Genomic DNA, 26,038 nt, shown 5'->3' with positions numbered 1-26,038 from the left:
GTATGAATCCTGCCTTAGACTCCACTGAGCTCTGAATTATTCAGGAGCAAAGCGAAACAGGGGTAAGTGGCTGCAAAAGGAGGAACCAAGTGTCAAACTAGACCCACACGCCTCGTCACAAAGACCTCGAATGCTGCATGCTATATTTAGAGATAATTCAATCTGAAAAAGTAAGCATATAAAAATAATAAGGTTATCTTGATATAAAAAGGACTCAGGTTTGTTGAGGAGAGCACTGGGTTGTGTCCATGAGTGGGTCTGGACTAAAATATATTATGCCTATATTGTATTATGGACTACTGAGGCTGTTCTTGCTGGAGAATTGGCAGCTCCGCTTCATCTTTGATGGATTTTACCCTCCAAAATTGTGTAATATTGATGTAGGATGAGAAACTCTTGTAATGTTTTTAGAATCTCGCAAACTGAGCCTGATATTTTCACTTGATTTTGCAGATATGTTTTAAATAGATGATCAGATAGATTTGTTTAGACCTAACTACTTTGTCCACATGGCAGCATACAGTTAGGTTCCTAATCTCATGGGTAAAGGTGCAATGTTTGTAGTTTTTTTTTTCTGTGCACCACCACAGCGGATTTTAAATCACACATTAAATATGCAATTGAAGTGCAGACTTACAGCTTTAATTCAAGGGTTTTAAAACAAATTTTGTTTAGCAATAAATGCCTCTAAAAAATGGAGCTTGAGTTTATACTCAATAACTAGACTATTGACTGACAAGTAGTTTCAGGGCCATGTGTAGATAGTTTGCTTATTATTTCATGAGAGGTGAAGCAGGCAGAATATCTGAAGTTGAGTGTTGAATTTGTATTTTGTAGTTTTTCACTGTAATTTTAAATTTTAAAGAGAGATGTCAGTGTAAGTGAGGGATCTATCAGAGTGATAGCGAAAACTTTAAGAGTGGCCAAATCAAGAATCTGGTTCATCCTGCAAAAGAAGGAATGCACGGACCAGCTCAGCAACACCAAAATGACCACAGAAGACCACAGAAGTCAATAACTGCAGAGTTATTACTTGGTAAAGAATAACAGCTTCGCAACATTTTACTAAGTCAAGAACACTCTTGAGTAGGTATGTGCATCATTATCAAGGTGTACAATCATGAGTGTAAATACAGAGCGTTTACAACAGGGGGCAAAGCACTGGTTACACACAAGACTTTGCTAGAAAACATCTAAAGGTTCTGCACTTTTTTGCAAAAAATCCCCCAAAACTTTTTAGACAAATGACATAAAGATAAACTTGTACCAGAAGTGAAAAAGAGAAAGAAGAGAAACAGCTTATGATCCAAAGCACACCCGATCATCTGTCAAACATGGCAAGTTGTGCCACTTGCCATTGTAGTGGTGGTATGGCCTGGGCATGTATGGCTACCAGTGGATCCCTGACACTAGTATAGACTGATGAGAGAAGCAGCAGGGTGAATTGTGATTTATACAGAGCTATAGTCTCTACTCAGATTCAGCCAAATGCTCCAAAACCGATCAGGCAGCACTTAACGGTGTAAATAGACAATGCCCCAAAGCACACCACAAAAACAACCCAACAATTTCTGAAGTCAAAGCAACGGGATAATATTTAATGGCTAAGTCAGTCCCCTGATCTCAGTCCAGTAAAGCATCCAGTTATTAAATGCAAATACTGAATGCAGAAAGAACCACAAACAAGCAGCAACTGAAGGTTGAAGGAAAGTGAGGAAACACCATGGGTTCTACACTGCAGGCAGTAACTTGAAAAGGATTCTCATCCAAGTATTAAAAACAGCAAAATAATAAAACACACTATTAAAATTATTTTAATTAATTTTGAGCCTCTTGAAATGGGGGACTATTTGTAAAATAGCTGGAATTCCTGAATAGTTAATGTGATTTTTTTGTTAAAACCCTTGAATTAAAGAGTCTGTGCTTCAATCACATCTTGATTGTTTGATTTAAAATCCTCTTTGGTGGAGGCAAAACTACAAACATTGTGTCTTTGTCCAACAATTTAGAGACCTTGAAAGTTTTTCAACGCAGTCTGAAAACACTGACAGAAGTACATTACAATTCGAAAGGACTGCAACATTCATTATGTGATATCAGGAAAAAAAAAAGAGAAATTGTTCACATGCACGAGTTCATAGACTTACTTTTAAAAATACATGCGTTTTTCTTTGTTTAATATTGAAAGTGTGTGATTATTGTGCGATTATTTGCTACAGGTTAAAAATCCTTACAATTCACTTGTATATATTTATATCTATATATAATGGATATCTATATATCTACAGCCAAAAACATGGTGGTTGCTTTATGAAAATGTGTTGAATGTGGAAGGCAAAGACAAATATTGTGCTGAGATTTTTGCCATTTTGCAGCAGTAATCTGCAATAAACTCACCAGTTTAGGAAATGACTGTAATTTCTGCCAGACCGAACCAGCCCGTGGTGGTGAAAGCACACTGAGCTGAGTTTCATGCAACATTCATGATCCGGGCAGATAGTAAACCTTTTCTAAACCCTGCCTGCTAACACAAAGCTGTTTGGTTCTATAGCAGGCATTAATGTGTCACAACACTACACTTGATGTGCTGTTTGAAAATAAAAACTTGTTTTTGGTGAAACTACTGGTAACATTCATTCAGAGCAGTGGAAAATTATGAAAGCATGAACACACAAAAAATGTCTCTCATCTGCAAAGATGCCAGCGCAAGTCTTGATTTTTTTGTTGTTCTTTCAGCATCTGTCAGAGCGTGTGTTTCAAAAACAAACACAATGCACGGATGGGCAAAACGATATTCTTATGGGTGTAACATCATGCATTCGGCCTCATCTTGTTTGCAAATGTGCTCTTTTATAGCTACGGTCAAAAGATTGTGGCTAAGTTGATTGCTGATTTGCCCAAGTTACACAGAATGACTTTCATGTCCTTTTAACAGTGGACACCAAGCAGCTGAAGACATCAGCTCCTCTTCTGAAGAGTCAAAACAAATTTGCTTGTGTGGAACAATTTCCCATTAAAAGGAAGCCATTTAAAGGACAGGCTGACATTTTCACATGTCTGTTAATAATACTAATAATAATCATCAATAATAAGAGGCAGTCACACACACTCAAACGGGCCCAATCTGTTAGTGAGAGGCTGTTATCACTCTTCTCCGCTCCTCTGGACAAAAACTAAATGAAGAAAAAGTTCAGAGACTCTTAAAATTGGAAACAAAAGAGCTGGAAGGTCCCAAAAACGCTTACCAGAACTGCAAGGTGATTTTACTCTCCAATTACAATATGCATCATAACCTCTGCTGTCTGACGGGGCAAAATGAACCCCCACACGGGCAATTCAAAATGCTCCTCACAAGCTACTTTTCTCCTGCTTGTAAACCCATTCACACATTGTAATGAGTTTGTACACACATAGACAGACACACACAGTAAACAAATATTACAATATTCACACACACATTATGGCTTTTTCAAGCAGTTGGAGCTCGTTTAATTTTATCCCTGTATACATTCTTTGTGATCAAACCATAATAGACAAATATAAATGCAGATAATGAAATCCTTCCTTCAGTACCAGTACAGAGCCACCTGTGCATACAATAATGTCCTTTAAAGGTACTAGATATCATTAGGCTGAATGAAAGAAAAAGTGTTGTTTATATACATAGAGACAGAAATATACACGTGTGCGGGTGGACATATGGCGAACACCCACAATTATCAACAACATCTTAAATGACCATAAGACCATTAACTGTTTAATACGGCCGCCTTTAGCTCTTTTCGCTGCCTGCTTAAAAGGTACACTGTAGCACCCAAATGAAAGCTCGGTACTGTAGATTGATTATGGTCACAGATACTATACCAACACTTAGAACATTGAGTAGGCTTTACAATTTAGAGTTTACACTAGATTTGAAGAAACAGAACGTAATCATCCCCCATCCATGCCTCTAAATGTGCAATCTGTTCATCCAAGAGAAGATTAAGTCCAAGACCCAAAGCAAATAAAAACGATTCCTTCTTTTTTTCCCATCTCACTATATGACATTTACTTCAAGCTCACTCCTTTTCTCTTTGCAACAATTTCTTTTCTGCCAATCCTGCCTTGCCTTCTTTTAATTGTGTTGTTCATTCCCGCCCTCTCGCCCTCCTTTGGTGAGAAAAGTGCAGAAGTCTTTGACATGAGCAGCTTCAGTCCTCTGGGTTTTTTTCGTGACTCAGTCAGAGAGCGGCCTTCATGGCCTCTCATACCAAGGGTCTTTTGTAAAGCCATGTGCTCCATCACAGTTGCGGTCTGCCCGAATGATACGATAAATGAACAACAAATTCACAGTTATAAAATTTCAGTCATTTCCACCTCTCTCGGCCTTTTGTTTTTCTCTTTCGTAAATGCCATCCATGTCAACTGTCCAGAGAATCAGCCTTCTTAATATCAGTCTCAGGAATAACACCTTCTGCATTTGGGATCAGCTTGTGGGTGGATGACCTCTTTTTTCTCCTCCTGGCGCTTCTATAAGGCATGCTGGGCCAGGACCAGAGCCAAAGCCAGGCTGGGAAGCAGAGCCCAGACACTGGCATAGAGACAAGAAGAGTGATCCTCTCCCAGGTCCATGACACCACCTCTTGGTTGGTGATACTGGGCAGATAGAGAGGGACACACAGAGGGAGAGAGAGATCCGCAAAAGGTTAGACATGACTCACAATTCATGCTGCTTTCCTGTTCTGGCATTTGATAAGAGAGAGGTCAGACAGGACAGGAGGGAAATGAGAGAGGACAGGGTCACTGCTAAAGAGAAGAAGAGAAAACATCATTCAGAAAGTCAAAGCAAGAAATGACATTCGCAGTACATCCACTTTGGCATGAACATTAAGTGTTTGATCCACCAAACGTTTTGATATGTGAAGTATATTTCAAGCCCGTGCTGCTTAGTATGCTCCTTGCTTCTTAAACAAGTTGGCAACAAAGGAAAGCTTCTTGTGTGCACTTTTTCTTTTTTTTTTTCTCAAAAACTCTTTTAGGCTGTGCCAGCAAGTCTCTAAACAGTTTTTAAAGCTATCATTACAGACTTTATTTACAAGAAAAACATGCCACGAAGCCAAACACACACTACAGAAGCCAGCGGCGGCTATGGATTTCTTTTCAATATTTCATGAGGCAAATCTTACAGCAAGTAGAGGCCCAAGAAAACAAGACCCCTTGTTTGAGTGTGCACAATCAAAACGCTACAGTGTTTATTCTTATGCACAAGAGAGAATAAACTTGTGAAGTTTATTTTCCCACACTGTTCACATTATGGCGGAGACGAGTGGGAATCAGCACAGATATTAAATTCTGTGGCCTCCAGAGTTCCACCGTTATACCCGCGCTACAATGGGTTTTATTATATGCCGTTCCATAAAATTGTTAGCATTTTGAATACTTTTTCAATTTTCTCGGATTTCTGTAACACAAAGCATAACCATTTGCCTTCAAGTTAAAGCAGTCCTGCTCAATTTGCAAAGGTACCATTTTCAGTCCTGCACAGCAATACAGAGGCACATCATAAGGAACATGAAACATTTTCTCCTCCTCTTTCCCCTCCTCCACCTTCCCCTCACCTCATCTTCACCATGTATTCGCCCATTTCGCTGTGCACAGGAAAAAAAAAAAGAAAAGAAAAAGATTTACTATGATGTTATCTACCAGCACTTCGTCTTCCACCAGAACGAGGCAACACATAAATGAGAAAATAAACAATGAAACGAGAAAATTGTTGAGTTATTTTAACAAGACAGCCATATTTTTGCTTCTGTGAAGAAGGATGCAAGAGGGAGAACGAGGGAGACAAAGGGGGTGTTTCAAGTAGCCTCAGTTATCACAGTACCTGTGTTTGTGAATTTGCACTTTACAAAGAAATGATTGAAATGACAGTTGCCAAAAAAAGAGGGGTGCACGCGCGGAGGAGCAGCACTGGGTAGCCTGACAATGCACCAAACACATCCGCGACTAAAAGCCAATTAATTAGCAAGGGCAGTGATGTGTGGCAGCAGCCTGTTGACATGAGTCCAGATCTCTAGCTGCAGCCAATATCCACACATACACTCAGGCTTGTGATAAGCTGCACACACATGAACAAAGGGATAAAGCACAAACACATGCATATACATGACAGAATACAGACAATGTCGAAATGTCCTTATTTGTTTACAGGCAGAGAGAGCGAGAGAAACAAAAGCATTTATTTAAACTGTTAAAAATGCACGTGACTTGTCATTTAAGTGGTAAACACACATCTAGACAGCACTTGTTTTCATTCACTGTCAAATTTGCAGCGAAACTGCAACTACTTATTGAGTAACCCTGAGTTATGTAGCCTTTTTCCACCAGTCAGTTCCATTCAATTGAGCTGAAAATCAACAGTGACAGGGTTACATGAGAGCACAGACAACACTAGCCTTCCGCTGCCTGCGAGCTCAGAGTGTGTGTTTGGGTGTGTGTAATGTGGGCGTGGAGACTGATCACTTGCACGAGTTGCTTTTAATAAAATTTAACATTTCAAAGAAACACATTGCAAAAACTGTAGAATCAGTAGGCACTTCCTGAACACAAGTTTGGTAAATGTGAAGGTAATTGGTTTGAAATGGCATCGCATAGTAACATTGAGTCATTTGAAAGAAGGCACAAGGTGTGGGGAAAAAGGCAAGCTGTACAAAAATCTGCTAATGAGGCTATGTTGTCAACGTACACTCACCGGCCACTTCATTAGTTACACCTTGCCAGTTCCACAATGTCTTCAGAGCTGTTTTAATTCTTCATGGCACAAATTCAACAAGGTGTTGGAAAGATTCCTCAGAGATTCTGGTCCACATTGACTTGATAGCATCAAGCAGTTGCTGCACATGCATGATGTGAATCTCCTGTTCCACCACATCCCAACACAACCATCAGAAGAAGGATACAATGTGGCCATACAGGGATGGACATGGTCAGTAACTAAGGCGAAGTAAGCTGTGGCATTTAAACAATGCTCAATTTGTGTTAAAGAGCTGGAAAAATGCCCAGAAAGCATCCCTCACTGCATTATACCACCAACAGCCTGAACTATTGAAACAAGGCAGATCCATGTTTTCATATTGTTCATGACAAACTCTGACCCTACCATCTGAATGTCCATACTCATAACATTTCAGAACAACTCACAACATCTTTCCAATCTTTTCCAATTTTGGTGAAACTGTGTGAATGTGGTGCGCTTTGGCCTCAGTTTCCTGTTAACTGACAACAGTGGCAACTGGATTGGTGTTTTGCGGCTGTAGCCCACCAGCTTTCAAGCTTTGACGTGTATTCGGAGAAGGTCGTCTGCATAAACTGGCTGTAACGAGTGGTTATCTGAGTTGCTGTTGCCTTCCTATCAGCCTGAGGCAGTATGGCCATTCTCCTCTGACCTTCTCCATCAACAAGGCATTTTCATCAAAGGCAACGACTGCTCACTGTATATTTTCTCTTTTTTAGACCATTCTCTGTAAATCCTAGAGATGGTTGTTTGGGGAAAATGCCAGTAAAATCTCTGTAGAGTCTCAGAAAGTACTCATCTGGCACCAAAAACGAAGCCATGTTCAACGCCACCTTTCTTCCTCATTCTTATGCTTGGTTTGAAGTTCTTGAACATGCTTAAATGTATTTAGTTGTCGCCATGTGACTAGTTGATTGAACATATTCCTTAACAAGCATTTGAACAAGTGTACCTAATGAAGTGGCCAGTGATGGTCATGGTGAATTATCTGTTGCTTTTATATAATGGTCACCACTTAAAGATCCCTGACTGATTGTTTATTGAATAAGGTTTCAAAAACCATCCAATCTATGATAAATGTCATTCCCACTGAACATTTTCCCCTTGATTTGGGTTCAAAGCCCTCTAAAATCACAGTGAACTTGTTTGATGTCTAAATCAAACTTACCTGATGTTGCAACAGAATTTTAACCACTACATGTTCAAATAACTGACTATATATATATCTTATCTTTCTTAAAGTCATATCCTTTTACACAGTAATAGATTTAAATAAAAATGCATATTTACTTACAGCAGAGAGCAATAATATAATATCTCCTGCTGAGATTGGAACCGAGTCCTTGGCATCAAATGAGGGTTTATCCTTTTGAGATACACGAATATTTTGGAAATTCAGATTTCTGTACACCCGCACTGAGATTCCAGGTGACTTGTGTGATTTAACATATATTATTGTTGTTTGTGTCATATATAAATGACTTAAAGTATTAAACTGCTTTATGCAGAGTGGTCTATTTTTAGCCAAATCCTTTGAGTTCATATTAGAGCTACTACATAGAAGCAAAAAGATAGTACCCACTTTGACTGTTATCAGCCCTTTGAATGGCCAGTTATAATTTGCAATCTGTCCCATAGATATGACTAGTAGACACCCTCCTGGTACCTGCCTGTAGCCAAGATGGTACAAGATAGTAATCACGATAAACAGAAAGTAATCCAGATCAAGTGATGCTTTTCGCAGTTGTGGGAATAAGTACATGTTAAATCTGCAGTTGATCAGGGATGCACCAGTTCAACTTTTTCATTTGCAGTACTGATATAAGATAATCTTGTGTAAGGCAACGTCGGGCTGAATTTAAACATTACTTTCCAAACTTCATAAAGCACAATATGGCTAATAAATATTTGCAAGCTTATTCACTGAAATTGTGTTTATTAGTGAAATAATTTAATCAGCACCAGCATAACGCAAATGAACGGTGATTCTTTTTCCATTTGTTTAATTTCACCTTAGTATACTGCACTTTGCTGCCTTTGTCTTCTCCCAGTTTTACATGTGTGCATCTCCTCACGCACAGAGTGGAGCCGAGGACAACCTGGTATGTTAAAGCAGGTCCAATAAATAATGAACATAACAAGTGTGAGACTGAGAGCGAGAGAAGCTGACAAGGAAAACTCATCTGAGCTTTTCACCCATCATCAATCCACAAACTCCTGCAAAGAAAATTTGATGTAGCGGACATGAAATACCTTGAAACCACTAACTGTTTGCAGTTAGCTCCTTCCATAAACTCTTAGAACTGTTTGCCACCAGTACACTGCTGGCATAGTACATAAATATTTAAAAACACAGACCTGAATTTAACAGATCGGCTGCACAGAGCTGCTCACTCACTTTAAAAAAAAGAAACTTTTTTAAGGCAGTACAGGAATAACAACTGATACAAATATTGGATTGATGTTTATTCATCACCTGGAATGTTGAGCTTTGTAATATGTGTTTAGTGATGTGAAATGGTGTGTTTTAATCTAAACTAAAATCTTGTTTCCAAAGACTAATCAAATGAATTTAGTGCCTTCCCAGAGAAGTAATTTTGGCGCCTCAACCAAACAGTGTGTACAAATGAACATAATCAGTACGCCAACAAAACTTCCAAACACATGAGGTTTTAAGGGCCAAATGGTTGGTGGAAGACCTTGCATACTGGTGACATGACCCTGTAAACAAGTGATAACTGCCATTCAAAACAGACTTAGTTTGCTTTAGAAACTGTATCAGTTTGTTGTAATGCACATTTAAACTGGGTACACAAATATCACGTGCGTAACCTCACCACTGGAGTTGGGAGCATGGCACTGCTCAGTTCTACCTAAATATGGATGCATCTTTACAGTGCTCAAAGGACCAAGCTTCAGACCACATGTTTACTCAATGAGCCACAGTGAGATTTACAGCTCTGGACAGTCAGTCTTCTGCCAAGAGGACTCATACCATAACAACACACCCCCAATTTATCTGCCATGGAAGTTTGACAAGTTTTAATTGCCAGGCATAGTTGTCTAAGAACTCAGGGCCGCCCAAAATGTCGCTACCAGCTCCCTCTCTAATTATAAACTTCCTGCTTGAGTAATCACACGTCTTATTGTTTCCTAATTACCATTTTTACAATAAATTAAACACCATGCTGCAGTGAGACAGGCACTGAGCAGTGCATCAATACTGACACACACACACACACACAACCTTTGGAGAAAGCGGTTTCACCACCCATTCGCCCTCTGCTATCCTCTCTCTTTCTCTACCTTTCGGTAATACACACACTGTTAATGTTATCAGCTGTGCTTATTCATTAATTTTCCTCTTTGCAACATTTTTAGGGTGTCAGGTTTTACAGAATTGAAATCCAAAGACACAAAAGGAAGACTAAATGAACAGAAAGTGAGCCGTTTTCTTGCAGATGCAGAGACACAAAGTCTAAAAATGAGCCAAAAGAAATCCAACGGAATCACAGGAGAACACAATGGAGGGGCACTTGTAAGTACAACAGATGCAGGACTATTTATGCACAAGGGGGCAATCAGGTAAGTGGAAACTGAAGGGTAATGAGACAGGTGTCCAGTGGAGGCAATGAAGTTCCTCAGGTGGTTGAGTGTTGGTGAGCTCTATTTGCTTAGGCACAGGACTCTTGGGTTGCACCAGCTTTGTCACCACAGGACACTCAGCTAGGACAGGTTAGGACACACAGGCTGAGTTTTAGGGACCCCAGTCTCACAGGGGATACTGGTTTGGACACAGTATACATGGTCACGGGGTAGCCAGAATTAAAAAAAAAAAGGAACTCAGGGCATGGAGTTTGGGTAAACACTCAGGCGGAGGAATTGGCTGCTGAGGCTGCAATCGGCAGTGTTGCCAAGGGCTGCAGTCGCTCTTTTAAGATGGCAGAGATTTAAATGCTGGTTTGGGTAGTTGACAGGAGCAACAGCAGGTGGCAGACAATCTAGCTGCACACTTAACCCAATTTGACTTCTGGTGGAAGTTGGACCTGCAGGCTTGGTAGCCTTGAGGTATGGCTTCCCTCAGGAGCACAACTACTGGGTGAGGCCCCCATTGCCTTGGTAAGCCCCTCTGGAGATAGGCTCATATTCAGTTCCAAAATTCTTCTCAAAAAACGAGAAAGCCACCTGCTGCTGTTCAGACTCTACTGCTGGGTCCAAGGTTTGCAGAACTGGGACCCAGCAGTGGCATGCACAAGGTAGACCGAATGAACAAAAAATGAGTTGTTTTATTAGGCTGATGCAATAATGCAAACTCCAAAACAATCCAACAGAAGGCACAGCAGTGGAATAATAATAGGGAAAAAAATGGATTTGGAAAATAAAATAAACAAAGATCTAAACTTTCTAAACAGAAATAACAAGAGAAACAAAGCAGAAACTCAAACTTTAACATATTAACTAAAAATTCAAGACCGAAAACAAGGCTCAAACGCAGTGATCACGACATAAGGTTTTAATTTCCTGTGTTCCAATCAACGAGGGTTTGTGTGCAAAGCACAAAACTGCACATTTAACATTTAACGGCTCTGATGCGAAATGTCTTAATGGTAGTTGTTCATTCAGAACACAAATTTGCATTCCTAAACCGTGCACATTACTTGGATTTGGATATGTAACAGTCACTGAAAAATGACATGAACAACAACATCAGCAGCAGAATATTTTATAAAGCACAGTTTTATACCGCTGCCAAACATGGGCACATGGGTCTCCTGCAAAGGTGAAAAGCGTCATTACTCTTACTTTAGAAAGCTGCACAAAACATCTAAAATACATCTGTAAAACACAGCCGTAATTCACTGTGAAAACTAATCCAACTCAACAGCTAGATAAAAAGAAAAGCCTCTTCTCGACCTATAGTGTAAAGTGAAATATTTCTGTAGCAGAGAGACTCATAAAAAGAAGGATTCTTTGGTGAATAACTTAATTCTGTCATTTTTACACTTATTTGAAGAGAAAATGAAGAAGAGTTATGTTAAAAGACAAAGAGCTATGCATTTGTGCAGCACAGCATTAAAAAAAGTGGTAATGTTTTCTGCTCCAGACAGTGAACCTAGTTATAGTTGAGTTAACTGCAGTCTTCATAGTAGACAGCATTCAGCAGAGAACAGGCCCTGGGCCAGTATTTTAGAACATCTAATCCAGATTAAGCCTCCACCTCCCATTCCTTTCACTCTTTCTTTGTCTGTAAGAAAAATATAATATTTCAACCACATGTCATCATCTTGGGTGTGTAGCATAAACTGTGTTATCATAAAGCGTCTGTTTTGATGTGCCAATTGCTTTAACAAGCATAGAGATTGTATGTGATGCGAATGTGAACGGTGCAGCACGTTGAGTCTTATTATTTTGCCACTGTACAAAAGAGAGAGCGGAGGAGTATTTTTGTGATTCTCCTTGCAGTTGGTCCATTTTATCAAATGTATGCAGAGAAGTAGCAGGAAAGAGATGAAAATGTATATTTTTGATGTGACAAAAAACAAAATAAAGCAACATCCACATCTATTTAACTTTTACAGTGAGTTGACCTAAATGTGTCACGATTAACTAAGTTCAATGAGGAGAGAGCATTTGAAAGAATTGAATATGATTTCTTGAGATCTATTTGCTGATAAGATGAGCCATCATGGCAGAAAGGAACCCCAGCATTGATAAGATTTAGCACAGAACTTCCCCAAAAAAACAGCGATCTTACTGTGACAGGGTACAGAATAAAAAAACAAACAAACAAAACAAAACATGATTGTTAGCTGTTGCATGATCAGGCACATTGCAGTGAGTTTTAATGCATGCAGAGTGGAGGCTGATTGGCTCAAAGAAGGCAGGCAAGAAGATTATTGGTCTACAGTAATGACTGTAATATGGATTGTAATGAACAGTACTGAGTCTGGCAGCGTGGGAAAGTGGGAGCAATGTAAAGAATAGACTAGCAGTCGAACCCCTGGGAAAGCAAGCACATGAGTGATTACAGATCTTGCTTATTGAACATACACAGAAGCTTCATATTAGTAGCCTTCAAACTGCAGAGCATACCCGATTGCCAAACAGGCAGTAAATAACAACTCTAAATTACATTTTGCCATCACATTTAACATCTACATGTAAAACATCCCATGTAATGAAACATTGAGAACCTTTTACCTTTGGGATAGTCACTGGGAGATTTTCTGAGATCTCCTGTGTCGATACAGGGTCTGGCTTCGGTGTCGCTGAGGGGCCTGGGACAGGCCCACTTTTGTTCTGTGTGTTGTCTATCCCATAACCAAAGGCCTGAATGGCATTTCCTGCAGGAACAGAGACATAAAGTCATTTGGGTTTGACTGCCATCCCAACAAGAAGCCAGCTAGCAGACAGACAGCTCTAAGTCAACTTTTTGGTACCCTGCCCAATCTTTGGCAACTAAAGGAATGAGGCAAGGCTGAGTGAGACTGAGGAAGGATGGAGCAGAAAGAGCACAGAGAGCCAGTCTTTTTGCTTTGTCAGTAAGCTTCAGAGAAATATGCCAAACTAATCACAAATTGCTATCCGAGTTTTGTCTGTCATTACTAAGCACTGCCTTATGTTTTATTTTGTAAGTTATGCCTTCCTTTTTGACTGCCTCGCATATTTATGCTATTTATTAGCGGCGGCACAAAATATTGATAAGGCAATAAATTGAATCACTTCCTCTAGCGATACATTATTGATACAGTTGTGCCAAGCATCTGAGAGCTAATTAATTGTATTTCATGCATTATAAATGAAGTCAATAAATACATTTTCCTTTTTGCCTTTTTGAGCATTTTTTTTTTAAGTTTCCATTTACACAGATGTTGTGATCTATCACAGATGATCGTCTTGCAGTGTGACAGCATTTCGATTAGGAGCAAGTCACGAAAGAACTGGATCACGAATTAATCTGCGTTTTCTATGATCCTTTACAAGCGAATCCTGCGGCGACACAACAGATTATATTTATCAAATACAACCAACTTTGCTTTATGTTGGATTCATGCATATTACAAAAAACTCTCTTACGATGCAACAGCCATTCTCAAACTGCTACGAGCTGACTAAATAGCGCTAAAATGACCACGCTTGCAAAGATGAGTCCTAATTTGTTTGTTAGCATGAAAAGCAATACAATCTTTTAAAAGAGGGAAATCAACTAGTTCAAACAGAGGACAGCATGTGAATAAATACGAGCCCTAGCATATCAGCGCCTGCAGATGTGCTGTACACATGTGTTTAATTTTGTGTCTAAGTGCATGTGTGTGTCTCTGTAGAAATGTGATAAATCCCTGTTCAGTCAGCTTTCCAGCTAGATATGGTAAAAATAGGCGCTGAGTACCTTTTCACCGCTCATCCGTTTAAAACACAAGGCTTGTTTCTCTTTGTTCAGCCAGAGAGAAGGCAAGGCATGTAATTGCTTGGCAACCACCTCCATTATAAGGTCAGCATGCAGAGATGACTTTGAATAGATTTATGTGACTGATCAAATTCAAAACATTCCCAAACAAAGGAGAAATGGCATTTCCACACCACCACACAAAGGACAAATAAGATAGTTGTGGAATGCACATGCATAATCAGATGGCTACACAGTCCCTAGTACTACCGGTGCTTGGCCACATAAATTTGTCTGTCACATTTGTTGGTCCGCCTACACACAGACACACGCACACACAAGTATTTGAACAGCAAAGACACTCACCCAGGTACACATATTCACTTGCACACAAAACACACAGAAGAGCACACTTCATATTTTTTTATGCTGGTCGACACTGACAATTTGGACTTCTGCTAGAAAGCAGGAGAGTGGTTCAGAGAAAAATCGAGTTCACTGGCGAGGCTTAACAATGTCAATGCTAGCAGTCAAGAGCTAGTGGAGTGCTGCTAAGACCTGTAATGTTAAGCATCTGTTTGTCAGGGTCAGCTATGGTTAGCAATCCCCCTCAAAGATGTGAAATGGGTGAATAAAGTCATAGATCAAACTAGTTGGCTGGGGGGCCTCCACCCAGGATGTTTTACTGCACCCAAATGTTCCACTGAGTGATTAAGCTCATTGCCAACAGCAATTCCATTTTTTAATGGCTCATATTAAGCTTTCCTTTAACCCCTGGGCACAGCCTGTATTGTCGCACCTGCAGGGATAGATGAAATGAGAAGGAAGGAGAGAACAAGAGAAGCAGAGACAGGGGAAGGGGGAGTCAGGGTCTGACTGTCATAATAACTCTAAGCTGGAATGTTCTTTGTTGGCCTCCCATATATTTTATACAAATCGGAATTCTAATCTAGTCTTCTGTTGGACCATTGTTTTTGCTGGAGCTTGTAAGGAAAAATTGGGAACAGTTCAAGGACAGTAAATGAACCATCTAAAGCATGTTTTTCTGATTTCACTTGAAGTATGCTGTGATGGATGAGGTATCAAAATGAACTCTGCTGCAGATCTAAAGGTTTACACTAAATATTTTCTCATGATCTACAGCACAGTTAAAGCTGTAAGAATTTAATTACATAATTAAATTGGTAATGAAGATGCAATACAATTAGCTCAAGATGTAAACAGATATAAATCTAGTTTGCATACATGGCAAAGATAAAAGAAGAGTCTATATAGTGACATATTATTGTTATAATTAAAGTTTTTTTTACCTTTAAATAACAGCTTCAGATTTGTCTTGGTCACTAATTTTACCCCAACACATGTCCTGGCAACATATGAGCAGAGTAAGTGGTTTCCTAGAAAAAGAGTGTTGCCAAGATGCTTAGCTAGAGCAAGCTCTTTCAACAGAAGTGGTGCGCATTGAAGTTAAAGAGGAGCGAGCAGGCCAGTCTGCTAATTAACCAAAACTCTACCACATTCGGGTCTGTGATTCCTCCCTTTTCTGGCCAACTTTAAATTAGATATCTGGATAAGACTGAGTGTACAAAAAGAAAGAGTAACGTTTGGACTTTCTGCCTTGTTCTGACCAAAACTTGGCTCACTAACAACTTGCCAGACACAGCGTTTCTGCGCAGATGTTCCAAGCAGACTGAGACTCGCGGTCTGGGAAAATCTGAGAAGTTGGACTCAAGTATTTCTCTCTAATTAAAAACCATTGTTCAGCAGAAGTGGAGTATATTAAGGTCAAATCACAGCTGCTGTCTCTGGATTTGTTGCACTTGCTTGATGTTCAGCTGTTTCTGAAGTTGTCAACTCATCAGTTTGAAGGATGTTTAGCTACTACCTAGAAATTTTAATGGAAAGACATCCATAAAAATATCCACCCATCCATTTTTTCCTCTCCTTGTCCAACTCAGGGTTATATACACTGTGGAAGAGTTTCCATCTGCTGCAATTAGTATGCAAACAGCTGTATTTATTCAGCACCAATAACACTAAATTGTTTTTGTACACAGTAAAATCACCTATTGATAGCCAGTAGGGGCAAAAAGAATTGAATGTACCAGAATCTGTAATTAACACTTGTGGCCACAGCAGCGGCTTTTGCCACTGCTAATCAAATGCTACATGCTGCAAGAAGTGGTGGCATTAAAGCTACTGCACAATTAGAAATGGTTAAAATAATGTGAGAGAAAACATCAGAGACCAATCATATTAATATTAAATACTGACCTTGGTGATTGAATTGAAGTTTTACTTTTTAACTTCTTCTTTTTCCTTACATGTATTACCAAATTTTGCATCACACCTTCCCTTTTTGTTCTTTAACTTTTTAAAAAAATTTAACTTTTATTTTTGTTTACTAATGCTGCAGTTGCCATGGTTATGTTGTTTTGCTTGAATGAAATTTTATTTAAATGTCTTTCAGATTAAGGGGGTTGAATATGCATCTTCCTGCACTGTGACTTTGTGTATATCTACCTCCCGGTGTGTTGAAGTTTATCGCCTGTTCCCCTCGACTGCAAAGAGGAGATGCTGCATTTTGTGTTATTTTTCGAGACGCCTCCTCAGCTCCCAGCCTCATCCCTCATCCTGCACACTCAGCTAAAACGGTAACCCAGCAATCTATTGAAATGGTCTGAAAGCATTATCCACACAATAGAACATGGTAAAGGCAATGGTGTCTTGTAGTACTGATGACATTGCTCGCTACACCATAGCAAGGATGGAACTTGCTATATTTTACTTTTCAGTGAAAAAGCATAAAGATATTTGAAGAAACCCTTCTGTCACGCTGCACCCTGTATGTTATGCATTAGATATACAGATGATATGTATTTTAGCTCTCCCTATTATTCCATTTGCACTAGTCTGTTCCTTTTCATGACATTTTTCTCCCCTAAGCCCTTTAACTCTCTTAGATTGAATGTGAAAATGACATGCAAATGGTTTCTTTTGTATTAAAGTCTGGGCAGATCTTGCCCAAAGGAGGGATGAGAAATGATAAGAAATTACTTGCATCTGAGAAACTAAGAACGTTTAATTCCAACTTAATCTGTGGATAAAGGGATATCTGCAGGTTGTATTCAATTCTCTAACAGACAATTTTATATAATGATTTCAAGTCCATCCAGCCATGCATTAATCCTTCATTGACAAATATTTACATGCAATCCTTCTAGCCTTATTTCATTATTAAATACACAAAATACTTTTTTCTTCTTCTTTGAAATAAAAGTGATTTGCAAAAATTTTCAAGCACCTCATTTCATGCAGACGTTTTGATTTTCAGATGTCTAAAAGCTATCTATTACCCACACCCTCTAACCACATCTCTTGTTATTTCCACATTCAGTCATGCCGCCAACATCCACACTTTAAAAACATCACATCCACAGTTATTTCGCTGAAGAGCTCAATGACACTGAAAACCAGAATCTGACATGAAACCATTAAAGTTGCATAAGACTGAAGTTCACAGCTCTCGCTTCTCTTACGTGGCTGAAAGAGAAAGTTCCGCATCGCAGGCTCGTACTTTTTATCAATAATACATGCCTGTTTGGCCTCTATCAGTTACAAAACATATTTCAGAGAATTCATGAGTTGTGACGGCTTACTTAGGCATGCGTTATTGGTGAAGTACCGCAGGAAGTTCTGACATTCCTCCTCTTGGTTTCCGCTGCCCTTGCAGGTGCACCATGGGGAGATGGTCCAGTTGGAGAAGCTGCTGTCCACGTAGTTGGGAGTCACGTCCGTCCCTGCGAGGGCATCCACACAGAAATACAGTTATGTGTCACTAATGGACAATAATGGATTACATTTACAGCAAATTGCATACAAAATGCACAACAAGGTGTTAGTCACAGGTATGAGTTTGCACTGCATTGTTGGAGTTTACAGGGAGGTGAACAATTGTGTTATGCTTTATTTTAAATGGAAAGTGGCCATTATGTTATAAATATTTTGCAAAGTAGTTGCTTTAGGAAGTGTGTGCCCTGTTTGAATAAAGCACTACAGTACCAAAGCATTTTACTTTCCAAATGTTTCTATGTGTCAATGCTTTTAGCTGGTGTCATGAGTGTTTGGTACATTCTGTGTGTCGTATTTTCTAGAGAAATCCAGGAACCACCGTGGAATATCATCACTTCATACTGCATGATTTATGACACATGGTGGGGAAGCACTGACTGATACTGAAATATGGACACTTCAGCAACCACTAAGCATCAGAAAAAGCCCTTTTGTGTAAATTTGCCTTTAGATTTATTTTTTTAGCAAGCTCTGTGGTACTGCCACAGCATTACCTAGCTGCTGCTGGCTGAGACTGAAAAATATGCATCTACTAGTCAGTACATATTGTTTATTTAACGTTTATTGCAAGCAAACAGATGTTCATCAAGTGTTTTAATTAAATAAAAACTCTCTCAGTGCCTCTGCTCCCTAATTACTTCTAGTAGTGAACTAATGCCCAGTGTACTGGTGGAGATATCAGTTTTAACTCTGCTGTCTGGTCCTCATGATGAAAGCAGCCTGGACTGCTGGCACGCTGTCTCATGTTTTTGGAGTATTTTTCTTTATTTCATTATGTGTGTGAAAGGTAGAAAAAAAACAGTGACATTCTGAATCTGCCTTTCTGTGTCCACACATTTCACTGCCGTCATTTTCTTCTCACAACGTAGCCATGTACTGACCAACGAGCCTTGCAAAGGAGGCCAAGCAGGCTTGGTGATTGTCTTGGTTAGGACAGGTGCTCGCTGCGTGTGGAGTCATCCCGCAGTTCTCTTTGTAATCAGCCAGCCTAGACCTGCACAAAAAACATGAAGCACAACACAGACAAAGAATGAGAAGCACAGGCTCAGTCATAAAGTCCACGCACAAGATGAAAACACACAAATACAAAAAGCTGGGCGTAATATTTTTGGCACAGTTTTTTCTACAGAGCAGCTGCCAATTATGACCAGCGTCAAACTGGGAAAGTATATACAACATCTGTTCCCAGGCCTCTACAACAGGTGTCATGAATATCAAACACTTATGCCTCATAACCAACAAGCTATTAGTAATATTCAGCAGAGACCCAGTCGTAGTGCTTTTGTATAAAGATGAGAAAAGATATGATACAGCTCTTTTGGCCATAGCTTCTGTGCTTATCCTGGATCTCTTAACCATCTCCCGAACTCACTTTCCCCACAAACCAAGGAGACTGATAAAAATAGTATGTTTTGTTTCGGTGTGTTTGTGATAAGAGCTTTAAGTCTGTGGAGGCCCCCAGGGTGGCATTGCTAATCCACTTAAGTAGGTTTATTGGGAGTAGCGTGAATAAAGTTGCGCTGTCTGTACTGTTCACATCACAGCTGCCCACAATGTGAATCACAATCCATACTGCATTTCTCTTTTTCCTCTTTGCTTCTTTCCGAGTTGTGCATGACTCATTCCCTCTGACCTGGTCTGACCACTTTTTTCGGCCTTAAGTTCAAAGGTACCTTAATTTACCTTGGGCTGTGTTGTCCTAGTGAACACACAAAAACACACATATATACAGAAGAATAGGTTTAGTATTGATGAAATATGCTATCTGGGTTGTTGAATGGTTGATAGGCTAGTGACCCAGCACTACCTGATAACCACTCCCTTCTAAGGAACTTAATGGTTGCCAGCAGCTCATTCTTCTGTTTTTTTTATTGTCAGATGTCATGGTGGCTTTCAAAAGTAAATATTATGGGTTTTATTATATTTAAGCACATCACTGTCATAATTGTGACATATTTTGAATTACATAAAGAAATGAACTTGGACTCAGACACCAATGAGAACGCCTGGAGGTTTTATCTTAACAGCGCTTTTTCCTCATATAGAAAAGAAACAGAAAAAAGTGATTATGCTTTATTTATATGCACATTTATATGTATTAGACGCTTTATATGTCTGATGACTCACACATGAATGTGCCCCTTTTTGCATTTTTTTCAGACAACATACATATATTTCTAGATAAGGGTTTCATTATTATTTTGGTGAAATAAAAACTTTATCTCAATTCTAATGCTAAGCTAAGCTAATAATTTCTTAGTTTAAAGACAACAAAGCATTTAATCATCAGTTGTTTTTAATCTCTGGGCCCTCTTCCAAAGTGTGTCTTTGGTCCTGTCGCCCATCATGGCACTTGGCTGCTTGTGCCTAAGCCTGATTCTATCACAGGTTTCTTCCTGTTAAAAGGGTTTTTTTCCTTCCCACTGTCGCCAAGTGCTTCCTCATAGGGTCGAACCACCAACCTTCCAAACAGCATATACAGTGGGGCAAAAAAGTATTTAGTCAGCCACCGATTGTGCAAGTTCCCCCACTTAAAATGATGACAGAGGTCAGTAATTTGCACCAGAGGTACACTTCAACTGTGAGAGACAGAATGTGAAAAAAAAAAAATCCATGAATCCACATGGTAGGATTTGTAAAGAATTTATTCGTAAATCAGGGTGGAAAATAAGTATTTGGTCAATAACAAAAATACAACTCAATACTTTGTAACATAACCTTTGTTGGCAATAACAGAGGTCAAACGTTTACTATAGGTCTTTACCAGGTTTGCACACACAGTAGCTGGTATTTTGGCCCATTCCTCCATGCAGATCTTCTCGAGAGCAGTGATGTTTTGGGGCTGTCGCCGAGCAACATGGACTTTCAACTCCCGCCACAGATTTTCTATGGGGTTGAGGTCTGGAGACTGGCTAGGCCACTCCAGGACTTTCAAATGCTTCTTACGGAGCCACTCCTTTGTTGCCCGGGCGGTGTGTTTTGGATCATTGTCATGTTGGAAGACCCAGCCTCGTTTCATCTTCAAAGTTCTCACTGATGGAAGGAGGTTTTGGCTCAAAATCTCACGATACATGGCCCCATTCATTCTGTCCTTAACACGGATCAGTCGTCCTGTCCCCTTGGCAGAAAAACAGCCCCATAGCATGATGTTTCCACCCCCATGCTTCACAGTAGGTATGGTGTTCTTGGGATGCAACTCAGTATTCTTCTTCCTCCAAACACGACGAGTTGAGTTTATACCAAAAAGTTCTACTTTGGTTTCATCTGACCACATGACATTCTCCCAATCCTCTGCTGTATCATCCATGTGCTCTCTGGCAAACTTCAGACGGGCCTGGACATGCACTGGCTTCAGCAGCGGAACACGTCTGGCACTGCGGGATTTGATTCCCTGCCGTTGTAGTGTGTTACTGATGGTGACCTTTGTTACTTTGGTCCCAGCTCTCTGCAGGTCATTCACCAGGTCCCCCCGTGTGGTTCTGGGATCTTTGCTCACCGTTCTCATGATCATTTTGACCCCACGGGATGAGATCTTGCGTGGAGCCCCAGATCGAGGGAGATTATCAGTGGTCTTGTACGTCTTCCATTTTCTGATGATTGCTCCCACAGTTGATTTTTTCACACCAAGCTGCTTGCCTATTGTAGATTCACTCTTCCCAGTCTGGTGCAGGTCTACAATACTTTTCCTGGTGTCCTTCAAAAGCTCTTTGGTCTTGGCCATGGCGGAGTTTGGAGTCTGACTGTTTGAGGCTGTGGACAGGTGTCTTTTATACAGATGATGAGTTCAAACAGGTGCCATTCATACAGGTAACGAGTGGGGGACAGAAAAGCTTCTTACAGGAGATGTTACAGGTCTGTGAGAGCCAGAGATTTTCCTTGTTTGAGGTGACCAAATACTTATTTTCCACCCTGATTTACGAATAAATTCTTTACAAATCCTACCATGTGGATTCATGGATTTTTTTTTCACATTCTGTCTCTCACAGTTGAAGTGTACCTCTGGTGCAAATTACTGACCTCTGTCATCATTTTAAGTGGGGGAACTTGCACAATCGGTGGCTGACTAAATACTTTTTTGCCCCACTGTAACCTGCTGTTCCTTCTGCTCCACAGCCACTACGGGCTCTTTTTCAAGAAGGTCTTTGATGGGATGTGGCATGCAGCCTTGTGGATAACGTCAACCTGGTCTGAATCAGCAAACACCTGTATGACAAGCATATAAGCCTTATTCTCTTGAGTGACAGCATGGGCAGCTGGTACTACAGTCGGAATATCATCAAGTATCTACTCTCAACCACCCTCTCCAACATACACCTGGAGAATTATGAAAGATGCCTTGAAACAGCATGAAGGCACAGTTAACACTGGAGGAAGAACAATCACCAGCCCACATTTTTATATTCATGTCTTTGAAGGGAAAGAAAGAAAACTCCCAAGCTTGGTGGAACCTCTTGGTAAAGAAGCCTCAGCTCTTAGTATGGGTATCAGAAAAAGGAAAGGCCAAGCTCATACCTAACAATCCACAAGACATCAACTCTGAAATCAAAATCAGCAGTCTGGAAAAAGTATCTTGGTTTCAACATATCAATGAAGGCTCAAACCCTGGAATTTTAGAAAGGATAGTACACAGCCGCAACAGCAAGACATGAGACCATCTGGAGAGACAAGACCATCTATCAGAGGTCAAAAATCCACCAGCTGTGTCTTGTCAATTTTCCTGCGAAACATAGACACTCACGGCAGAACTCCAAAGAAGAATTTTGGCAACACACGGAGAGAGAGAGAGAGAGAGAGAGAGAGAGAGAGAGAGAGAGAGAGAGAGAGAGAGAGAGATGCTACAGGAAGATTTAAAGTCCACAGAAAGATCCAACAAGTAACAGGACCGCACAATGATCTCCTCATAGTTGTCATAAAAAAAGAAAGAAGTTGAGTTGTTTATTAGTTAAAGTTTTTTATTCAGGTTGTTCAGATGAAGATTTTCTTTTTTCTTTTTTTTCTTTTGCTTGTTTCTTCATTTGCATATGTCTATGCTGGAGTCAGACAAGTTTCAGTGTGTCTTTCATTTGCCTGAGAACAGCTTTGCCACTGTATACACGACCGACACAGCTCTCCATAACAGACACATTACTGTTTATTCCTGTGGCTCCTTTTCCCCCCTCCTATTGTTTTGCTGTCCAACCACTGCTGACAAGATGTAAAAATGCACCTCCACTTGTGCCAGTAGCATTGTCCTCTTACTGCCTCTTGACTCCATAAAGCTACCTCAAATTTACATTCAGGGAAAATACATGAAGTCTTTTCCTGTTGAGTTGCCTGAAAATGTCTGAGATAAAAATCCTCCAAAAATATAAACTTAGACATGTTTTCTTCAAAGAAAAGCATGAAAAGATATGTGAATTTTGACTTTTGTACAGCAAAACTCTAAAATTATTTATGAATAGTTACACATACTGTACTTACGCTGTAAGAAAATTAGAGTTATGCATTTATAGCATTGTATTTATGCACGAGGGATGCATGAATACAATGCATTTAAAAAACAAGAACAATATGCTGATGGTGCAAACTACTGTTCACCACAATAGTTTTCAAAGGGCCAATGTTAATGTAAACAAAATATACATATGGCTCTGTCTTCACACACTGCTAGACTTAAATATTCTAGAGTGGAATTGGTATTTGATCACATATTTATAATTTTTATACCTTTTTCTGAAATAACTAAGATGGAATGATACTTAATATCTTATTTTTTGTGAATAACATAGTCTTCTGTGAAAAAATTGTCTTCTGTGAAGGACACAGCATAGTCTATCAGAGAGAAAGGTCTTCTTTTATTGCAGTGATTTAAAAACCAATATGCCGTCATGTTAGTCTTCAAAAGAGGAGAGAAGCATATTTGGCTGAGATTAAATGTGGGATAATGATATAACAATTTCCCATGTCTGTCTGTCTGTTTGTGTGTCTGTGTCATCATAGCAGAAATGTAGCCAGTGTGGCGTAAAAGGCGCTTGGACTTCCAGCAGCAAACCCCACTCAGACACACTTCATTACTCCATCTCCATCCACCCTCCTTACAAATCACCCCAGAGAGCCTCTCGACATGACATGCTGCTAACATCACATGTGAAACCTCGCTTCAGTAAACTGACCACGCTATGCTCGCGCCGCCATCGCCACAGAGACGAGTGTAGACACAGAAACGCGCACTATCGAATAGCGACACACAATACATAAGTAGCCTTCATAATAAAAAAAGAACATACACAGACAAATGCAAAGCAACCCCTCTCAGCACTTGTCCTCCTCACTCGAAGGCCCCTCTCAACCATTTCCATTCAGAGTGAAAAAGGCACTTGTACCCACAACCAAGGTACAGATGATAAAAAAGATACGACAGAGGGGAGAGAGAACAACTCTATTGTGCCTACACAAAGCAACCTTTCGAAGCACCATTTTTCCGTATCTTATGGGCAAAAGGTCTTTTACTTTTGTACTAATACAGAATGTGAACGTCAGATTTCTGTAAGAATGGCAAAGACCACGGAAGATTAAAGAAACTGAACAAGCACCGTGTTTCTTTTTAGAAGCAGAGCTCTTTCAGACAATGATGGCTTAAAAACAGTAATTTAAAGTTTAGAGAGGTGTCCTGAGTGTTCAGACAATGGTGTTCCAACACCAGGATGCAGCGCATTTCATGGCTTCCACGGGCTTTCCATTATACCTCGGCAAAGCGCCTCTCACTGCTGAAATTACAGGCTGTCTAGCTCAACAGAGTTTTATGGTCATTTCAGCCACTCAGCCCCCAGGGAAGTGGCAGGGGGAGCCCCCACAGAGGTAGACTTCTTTCAACCAACCTGACACTTTAAACACAGTGATTCGGCTGAGCGCTGAGTGCCTGTCCATCCAGCTTGGCAGTAATAGAAAACTAATGGCTTTTTATATGGATTCTTATTCCTATCACTCGATGCCCATGACAAACAATGTGACTTAAATCAGATGACTGTCAGTCTTGGAAACCATTTCCTTGCGAAGGAGGAGAGGAACAAGGAAAAACAGTTATCAAACTCCAAAGTCGTCTAATAGCTTCATTTGAAAAACAACAGTTCATTGAGAGTCCTGGCTGGTTTGGAGAATTTCCCCTCTGTGCTCTGTCTACAATTATGAGTTTTTTTCTACGGCTGATACTTTCTGTTAAATGTGAAATTATGGCTTTTCACTCTTATCGCTTCCCACAGTCTTTAGCCTAGAGAGTCTTTAGAGACCATATCGCTCAGTCATCTACAGAAAGCATAACAATAACCATGACACAATAGCTGCCAACATAATATCTCTTACATGAAGCAAATAAGAAAAAAACAAAAGATGTTTCCCCTCTGCTACCTCGCCTCTTTCTTTTTTTTTCATCTGACCTTATCTTCTCCTCGCTTCTCCTCTCTTCTCCTTCTTCATTAATGTCCTGTTGTCACTTTTGTGTAAACCAATTGCCATGAGCTAGAGATGCTCATGTGCAAATTCATGGCATGTAAATTTTACCGTGGTTCGGTCGACAGCACTCAGCAGTTCTTTTGTCACTAGCTGTTAAACGCCAAAGCAAACAATGCGGCCCGGCAATGTTGTTGTTTTTTTTCTTCTTCACAATTAAACCGTTTTGACACTCTTTTATTCTGCACCGCTCAATACATGACAAAAAACTATTATGAAACTCCTAACAATGAAGCACTTACCTTGTGAGTGGAGTGCTATGAATATATTTTGATTAAAATAGAATAACATCTGTCAGAGTTATTTTTTCTTACGACTAACAGACAATTTGCAGTGTCTCCTTTTCCTGCTTTCTCTCCCTACGCTTCTTCCGGTGACCCTGAGATGGCGCTAGTCAGAGGTGACTGTCTGTTTCACCCATTGCTATTTTCTCCAAAATGTGTCTGGACAGAGGCCTGCCTCGTTTAGTTCTACTGTACTCACTGGGATTCCTAGTCAATGCTTTAAAAGGCCAACTGTGCACAGATGGCATTGAGTCA

The 26,038-nt window shown here is 40.0% G+C and overlaps 1 protein-coding gene across 3 annotated transcripts in view; it reads right to left on the bottom strand.

Annotated features, from left to right (window-relative positions):
• Nucleotides 1-3,458: 3,458 nt before the first annotated feature.
• LOC113033288 (GDNF family receptor alpha-2-like) overlaps nt 3,459-26,038 on the bottom strand; it is a 70,216-nt gene continuing 47,636 nt past the window's right edge. For 2 of the 3 annotated variants that reach the window (XM_026186957.2, XM_080309071.1), the window contains exons 5-9: nt 18,896-19,008; nt 17,822-17,962; nt 12,977-13,119; nt 5,601-5,630; nt 3,459-4,638 (exon numbers count right to left, since the gene is read on the bottom strand). In XM_026186957.2, the coding sequence (XP_026042742.2) occupies nt 4,513-4,638; nt 5,601-5,630; nt 12,977-13,119; nt 17,822-17,962; nt 18,896-19,008 (553 nt within the window). In that variant the 3' untranslated portion in view covers nt 3,459-4,512. The remainder of the gene's footprint in view (nt 4,639-5,600; nt 5,631-12,976; nt 13,120-17,821; nt 17,963-18,895; nt 19,009-26,038) is intronic. The other variant, XM_026186958.2, reaches the window with a different exon arrangement.

Source organism: Astatotilapia calliptera, chromosome 12 (genome assembly GCF_964374335.1).
Source record: "Astatotilapia calliptera chromosome 12, fAstCal68.1, whole genome shotgun sequence".
NCBI classification, from domain to species: domain Eukaryota; kingdom Metazoa; phylum Chordata; class Actinopteri; order Cichliformes; family Cichlidae; genus Astatotilapia; species Astatotilapia calliptera.
The sequence above is the reverse complement of the archived record's forward strand: the minus strand, read 5'-3'. Positions and strand labels throughout refer to the sequence as shown.